Below are 8118 nucleotides of genomic sequence, written 5' to 3' on the forward strand. Positions count from 1 at the left end.
GTGTGCTCTGTGCGTAACCCACGTGCTCAGCCTTCGGCTCGTACCACCACCCATTTCCCTGCGCCCTACGTGCGATAGCTTCCTCTTTCCTTCCTTGGCTTTAAATCCACATTCGTTACTGCATTTAATCTTTGACTCCCCATACGAGCCGTCACAGAACGTAATCGGAACGCATTTTCTCTATAATCAAAGAAGGAAGTAGTGCAGCGCCCCTACGCTAGTGCTTGGTCTATGTGCTCAGTCTGCCAAGGCCAACTGAGCTCTCGATGCTAACTGAGCATCCCCCCAATTGGCTACGTCCGCAGTGCTCAGTGCTCCACAGCACGCTCAGCCTGCCAAGGCCGACTGAGCTCGCAGTGGTAACTGAGCGCCCTCCCGATTGGCCGCATCCTGCTCAGTGGCTCTTTTCTGTCTTGGCGGCGCAGGCGGACTGAGCACCGCCCGGATTGGCCGCGGGGCTGCGAAGTGGGGTCACCCCACTTCTCGGCACCCGCCAATCCGCACCCAGTCCCGGGGCGCCTCCTGCACGAGCCAGGATCGTAACACTGTGCGCTCTGTCAGGGCGACAGAGCGACCAGAGCGCTTCCTGATTGGCCGCACCAACCCTGGGGGGAGCCCCGCTCCCCTGATCGCTCCAGCCAATCTGCAGCAGACTCGCGGCACCTCCTGCACTCTTGAGCAGGATCGTAACAGGTACTATAAGAAGGCGGTACACTTTGCCCTGCATCGTGGCTAATCTTTGACTAGAAACAGCGCGGGTAGTATCGTTGGAAAGCCGTATTTCAGGGCTTTCGAATGGTACTTTATTTCGCTTCTTACGTGGATGTAGGAAGGCTATATGGTAGATTGAAAGTAAATCGAGAAAAAGGTCTGAACGTTGAAGTCTCTAAAGGCGTAGACCAGTGGTTGGCGTCGGTATTGTGATTAGCTTAGGCCCGAAGCATCTTAGCCAGCAAGTTGCTCGGAGGTACATATTACAAACCACTCGACTGTCAGGGTCGTCTGTCTGTAAGGGAGCACGGGCTCCACAGAATGCTGGGTTGGTAATTATGAAGATAGAACAAAGGGCAAGCTCCTATCGCACGGGTAATACAGTCAAATCGGAATGCCACTCAAAGTGTATGAGTGCAGTGAATGTGTATTGCTTGCTTGAAGAACCAAGCAAGAACTATCTAAGACCGTGGCTACGGTCGTCGTATATATCTATCTAAGGCGGACCAATCAGAGTCCTTGGTGTCTGCGCTCCGTGGGTCCAGGGCGCTCTGCTCGCAGAGCGCAGGGGCCCCACAGAGCGCCCGCTCCGTCCGCTCTGCTGGTCTTGGCAGCTAATCAGGCAGAGCGCTCCCTGGTTGGCCGCACCTACACGGGGTGGGGTCTGTCCGTCTCCACCACGTCACCCAATCACAAGGAGGAAGCAGGGCGCCTCATGCACCCTGAACCAGGATCGTAACAGTACACCCGGAGTTCGGGCCGGCATTTGGGATACGCCGGCATCACCATCAACGACGCCATTATGATCAGAATGCATTCAAACTTTACAGACGGCTTACAGGGCGTAGGACTTACCTTGTTTCAAATTTTCAAGCCACTTGGTCTGGAAATACATAACATCAATTTTTGAAACTTGAAGAATTAAGAAAGCTGACATAAAGTATTCCCTTCAGCTCTCAAAAATCAGAATTGAATAACCACAAGATGAAAAAATGATCATAAGATAGGTCTTTTTCTGAAGATTATAACGCATCTTTCGGGGGCCTTCAAACCCAAGGTAGGCTTTCCACGGCGACAAATACGTCGGCCAGTGGGAAGGAAAAGCGTGGTCATACTATATCTCTAGATCTTGACGAATTCTTGGTCGGTTGATATACACTCTACAAATTTAAATGGGCCTACAAAGCTTCTATATTAATCCAAAATGACATCTACGCGTATGCGATGCTTGTTGTGTTATATGTAATTAAATTTGTTGATGTGGTCTTTGACGTTATTGCTCCTATTATAAGGAACACACCCGATTTTAATGTTCATTTATAACTCTATGAGTTTATTAAATTGAACGTACTCCTTTAAATTAGAAAGCCCTGAATGCTCTTATTCTGCAGTCTAAATTTTAGCTGTACGTATGTAGTTATTGTTATTGCAGTTACGAGAAAGCATCTGCATATCGGTGTGATGTGTTTTTCCCGAGACCCCGTTACCCCTATCGCCTTACAAAATGCCAGAACATTACCACAACGTTATTCCAAATCTACGTCCTTCTACAATAATAATGTATATATAAGTACTCATGACATATGCACTAAGTAGGACCTACGGTCCACTACTATAAGTACGACATCACGTCGCCCAAGACCATCGCGGCCGTAGCGTAGTCGATTCGCGCCGAGGTGTGCGCGCCGACCGTCATCAATAACGCCGGGGTGGTGCAGGGGCGAACGCTGCTTGACACGAGCGAGCGCGACATCCGCTTCACCTTTGACGTCAACACGTTCACGTACTACTAGATCGTGCGCGAATTTTGCCCTCACTAATTAAGGCGGACTACGGCATGGTGGTCACCGTAGCGTCGGTCGCTGCGTCGGTCGCTGCGTCGCAGAGCTTCTACGAGGGGCTCGCGGCCGAGCTCAAGACGCGGTACGGCGCGCCGCGCGTGCGCACCGTGGTCGTCAACTAGGGCTACACGCGCACGCCGCTGTTCACGGGCTACCAGAACGACAGCCCGTGGCTGATGCCGGCGCTCGAGCCCCAGACCGTCGCCGACGCCATCGTGCGCCAAGTCCTCTCGGGCACCTCGGGCCAGCTCCTGCTGCCCACCATGGCCAACGCCCTGCCCCTGTTGGGCGCCCTGCCGCATTGGTATTCGACGCGCCTGCGCTTGAAGAACGAGACCTCATGGCCAAGTTTGCCGGTCGCAAGGTTGTGGAGGATGTCGACAAGTTCTACGAGGCCAAGGAGAGAGAGGTCGACGTGGGCTAGAAATTCGTATTTTAATGGCAGCCGCAGCTGGTGCCCAGTGCTTGTGGCGGAGGCTGCCATTCCCCAAAGTGCCGTCTTGGCACTCCAAATACTGGGGATCCAGCAACAGCGGCACCTTGACAAACGTATCTGTCAGCTTCACCAGCGTCGGCTAGCCTAGACTCTGAGATCCAGACTGCCGGCTAATCCTACCATGCGCATCCAGTTGCTTGTCGGCGGCGGCTCTCCTACATGGGTCATGGAGCGAGCGCTTGCGTCGACAGCGAGGCGCGGAGGCACAGGGCACTACGTAGTCACGATAGACTCGCAAACCAGCGCCAAGCCCGCCCCTCTCGTAAACGCGTTTTATGCGGGTCGGGGGCCCGTGTTGGGGATGCTGCCCTTCCAGGTCCTGGCTTCCCGGTCCTGGCTTCCCGGTCCTGGCTTCCCGCGCGAATAGGACAGTCGCCGCGCCGCGTTCTTTAACGGTGCGGGGTTACTTCTGAGCGAAAAGGAGTTTGGAAAATGGGTTTTCTCCTTGGTCAAATCGACAATTTTCATCGAGAGAACCAAGAAAGGCGGGGTTATTTCTAAGACAACCAAGGCCAAGCAGTAGTGACGGAAGCCACTAAAGCCACTGAAGCCACTAAATATTTTGGCGCATTCCTTACCATTTCAGAGCGACGCCATAAACTACCAAGCGGATTCTTTTCCTCTTCTTTATTTTATTCCATAACCATAATCCTACCCATCATTACCACCACTCCTACTATGGATCCAGCAACCCAAACGACGCAAACGAGTGGTGGAGGCGAAATACCCCAATATACTCTCAAACAGTTCAACTCAGAGTTGAAGCGTCTTTTTGTCCACGTTTACAAATCGCTACAGCCCGAACATCGTTCCACCGCACTCCGCGAAATTGATATATTCCTACGAAGCGCGCGGAAATCAGGAATTGGGGAATCTCATAACGGTATGTATATTTTAAATTAGTTTCTAGCTATCACAAAATAACAGGTTCTTTCCAGGATCCCAGGACGGTACCCAGTACGACGATCGTGGGGACGGTACCCAGCATAACGAACCCTCTCAACACGACAGCGTCGCAGCATCTCGACACGACAGCGTCGCAGCATCTCGACACGGCAGCGTCGCAGCATCTCGACACGGCAGCGTCGCAGCATCTCGACACGGCAGCGTCGCAGCATCTCAACACGGCAGCGTCGCAGCATCTCGACAAGGCAGCGTCGCAGCATCTCGACACGGCAGCGTCGCAGCATCTCGACAAGGCAGCGTCGCAGCATCTCGACACGGCAGCGTCGCAGCATCTCGACACGGCAGCATCGCAGCATCTCCACACGGCAGCATCGCAGCATCAGAGGACGACATCAACACTAACGATAGTGATGATAATAACGAGGAAGAACTTGGTACAAGCAGCGGTCGCAAGAGAACTGCTATATCCAGTATCAAGCCGAAAGCCAAACGGCAGAAGAAAGCCGAGGTGTCCACACTTAGCCAGCTTGTCGAGAATCTTCAAGCCCAGGATCCCCTTATCATCCACCAGAAGTGCTATCGGCCCTGCTCTGCCGTCCAGACCGTTAGCGATAAGGTTCTGGAGCAGCCCGAGATGGCCGACCGAGAAGACGAGATTTTAGCAGTCCTCAAACTACTCAGCCATATATTTGGCCAGAATGGGTGGAACCACTGCCGGTCACTGTACAAAGAGTACTACATGAGGCGCAAGGAGCACAAAACCGCATTGACGATATCGACAACCATTACTTCCAAGCTCCGGGAGCTGGGTTGTACGACATTATTCCGGTTTGTAACATTATGGAGCGACATAAAAGTAGAAGAGGCTGGAGGTCCAAAGTGCACAGACTTGCGACACCTCAAGGCCCACCTTGAGCTGGTCCGAATTTGGGAATCCATTAACTTACAGGACGCGAACCGGTTAGACGAGCTCAGAGTCCTTCGCTGTTCTGATATCTTCCAGAAATTCCTCATCGACAAGAACCTCATGGGTAAACGGGGCAGCACGCGCCAGTCACAACTAACCTCGTTCGTTGCACACCAATTGGGCATTACCAATAAGAAATTCACCATCACTGCCTCTCGCTACAAACCCCTTCTCACCTTGGTTCGGCATTTTGGAGAAGGAGTGTTGGCATTCGTACCTCGGAGCAGCCTGCTTGTACGCTTCCGTCGGGTACGTACCGTAGCAGCAGCAAAAGAAGAAGAGCAAGGGCTTTCCACAATCATTACAAGGATGAAGCAGGAGTTTCCTGGTATCTCCGACCTCTGCTCTGAGGCACTAGGCAACTTGGTAGAGCCTATCCTTGAACAGGGGGACCTGCCGCCAACTTTGGGCCTCGCACTTCTAAACGCGGGGGAGATGTCAACGTTCCATTCCAAGGGTGTATGGGAGTTGGTGACGAATGGAGCTAATACGAACCCTAATCCAAGGGTCACCGAATTACAAGACGAGGATGGATCGGAGGCTGATAATGGGGGCGGAGCTGAGGAGGGAAACCTCTTCTCTGATTCAGATTAGAGACCACCCGGAGGGTGCCGAGAGGATATTACTGGGGTAATTATTCATTTGAAGCATCATGAGACTGGGAGCCATTCCATCGGGAGTGGCAGAAATCCGAGGTCTCGCCTTTGCATCGTGGCGGCGCTAGGAGGGGCTGAACAAACCTTAACGCCATAAACGCAGCCTAGAGTAGAGGCCTTCCAAGGCCGGGGACCCTCCAAGACCGGGGACCTTCCAAGGCCGGGGACCTTGCAAGGCCGGGGATCTGAGCATCATGTGAGACTGGGAGTGCGGTCATTCCATCTGCGGAGTCGGGAAATGCAACGTCTCGCCCTTCGTATCCGTAGCGGGGCCGGGGGCTGGGAAATGACTTTAACGCCACAGACGCGGATGAGAGTGGAGAATCCTAGCCGGGAGATTTGAGTCGCAGAGATATGAGCGTTGCCTTAGCGCTTATTCTATCTATGGAGCCGAAATGCGAGTTCTTGTCACGGGTAATAGGATTTAACGGACAAATGCCATTAATATGCCATATTTAATTAGTGTCACGGCCGGCTTGGAATGAGGGCAGAACTCCTCTATTGGGCGCTATAGACGAAGATTCTAAACTAAAGGGAAAAGGGAAAAGAAGCTCAAAAGCCTCCCCTCGCGAGATTCTTCCAGGACGTCTCAAGGTGGGGCTCTGGCTGGTCGGGTGGATCCACCCAACTGGCGTCTGATTAGTCAGAGCGTCTGGGAGGCCTGGAGGACCAGGCCCTCACAATTAGTGTAAAACTAAGCTAGGGAAGAAAAAGAAAGAAGGATCACGAGAATTGCGACCGGTGCCAAAAGGTTTGTGGGCGAAGTTTGCGTGTGACCCACACGCTAAGCCTAATTGGGCTTTTGGGAATGGTGACATCACACGGCCAGCGTCAATGAACCCACCTGTGCTGTGCCGTGACAGGTCTCGCCCTTCGCATCCGTGGCGGCGCTGGGAGACCTTCCAAGGCCAGGAAATCTGAGCACCATGTAAGACTGGGTTTACGTCATTCCATCCGGGAGCCAAGGAAATACGAGGTCTCGCATTCGTATCGTGGCGGCGCTAGGAGGGGCTGAATGGACCTTAACGCCACAAACGCAGCCCAGAGTAGAGGCCTTCCAAGGCAGGGAATCTGAGCGTCATGAGACTGGGTTTACAGCCATTCCATCCCGGAGCCAAGGAAATGCGAGGTCTCGCCCTTCGCGTCCGTGGCAGCGCTAGTATCACGGCTCAGTCAACGTAAGGAGACAGGGCTGCAGTAATCATTGCTGAATTCGTAGAATCTAAAGATGAAGAAGGAAGCTATGGCAGAGACCGCGCAGGACGCGGGGAAATAGGTGGTTGTGGGCCACGTGCACGTCATGCACGGGCCATGCCGTGACAGGTAGGAGATCTTCCAAGGCAGGGAATCCGAGCATCATGAGACTGGGTTTACAGCCATTCCATCCTGGAGAAATGCGAGGTCTCGCCCTTCGCGCCCGTGGCAGCGCTAGGAGATCTTCCAAGACAGGGAATCTGAGCATCATGAGACTGGGTTTACAGCCATTCCATCTCGGGGCTAAGGAAATGCGAGGTCTCGCCCTTCGCGCCCGTGGCAGCGCTAGGAGATCTTCCAAGACAGGGAATCTGAGCATCATGAGACTGGGTTTACAGCCATTCCATCCTGGAGAAATGCGAGGTATTGCCCTTCGCGCCCGTGGCAGCGCTAGGAGATCTTCCAAGACAGGGAATCTGAGCATCATGAGACTGGGTTTACAGCCATTCCATCCTGGAGAAATGCGAGGTATTGCCCTTCGCGCCCGTGGCAGCGCTAGGAGATCTTCCAAGACAGGGAATCTGAGCATCATGAGACTGGGTTTACAGCATTCCATCCTGGAGAAATGCGAGGTCTCGCCCTTCGCGCCCGTGGCAGCGCTAGGAGATCTTCCAAGACAGGGAATCTGAGCATCATGAGACTGGGTTTACAGCATTCCATCCTGGAGAAATGCGAGGTCTCGCCCTTCGCGCCCGTGGCAGCGCTAGGAGATCTTCCAAGACAGGGAATCTGAGCATCATGAGACTGGATTTACAGCCATTCCATCCCGGGGCTAAGGAAATGCGAGGTCTCGCCCTTCGCCTCCGTGGCAGCGCTAGGAGATCTTCCAAGGCAGGGAATCTGAGCATCATGTGAGACTAGGATTACTGTTATTCCATCCACGGAGTCGGGGAAATGGAACGTCTCGCCCTTCGCATCCGTGGCAGTACTAGGAGACTTTCCGTAGGGTTAACCTTACTACCTGTGACGGCGTTTAGCAACCCACTACCGCTGCACCACACCTTCCAAAAGGATGCCAGAATTACAAGCCGTCAGGCTGCAATTCTATAGTGGGTTATAGCATGGTCACGCACCCGTAGGGCCTCAGCGCCTACCGCCGTGCCGTGACACTGCCACAAAAGCGTTTACAAGACTTCCTGATCTGAGCATCATATGATGCCAGGATAATTTGTAAGGGAGCTACGGATATCACTGTATCTCGCGGGTTGTATTCCATTTCACTACTGTATGTACGGCTGTTGTACCTTCGGGTTTATATTAGGTTTACACTCCCCAGTATCATAATAT

The 8118-nt window shown here is 53.2% G+C and overlaps 1 protein-coding gene across 1 annotated transcript; it reads left to right on the forward strand.

The window, feature by feature from the left end:
* The first annotated feature begins 2306 nt into the window (after positions 1-2306).
* On the forward strand, positions 2307-3228 carry B0T26DRAFT_794873 (uncharacterized protein). Its single transcript, XM_060446898.1, has one exon. It carries the CDS (start codon positions 2729-2731, stop codon positions 3134-3136), a length of 408 nt encoding a protein of 135 aa, XP_060290945.1. The 5' UTR covers positions 2307-2728; the 3' UTR covers positions 3137-3228.
* Positions 3229-8118: the final 4890 nt, after the last annotated feature.

This window comes from Lasiosphaeria miniovina, assembly GCF_030549165.1.
Source record: "Lasiosphaeria miniovina strain SMH2392-1A chromosome Unknown B0T26scaffold_8, whole genome shotgun sequence".
Lineage (NCBI taxonomy): Eukaryota > Fungi > Ascomycota > Sordariomycetes > Sordariales > Lasiosphaeriaceae > Lasiosphaeria > Lasiosphaeria miniovina.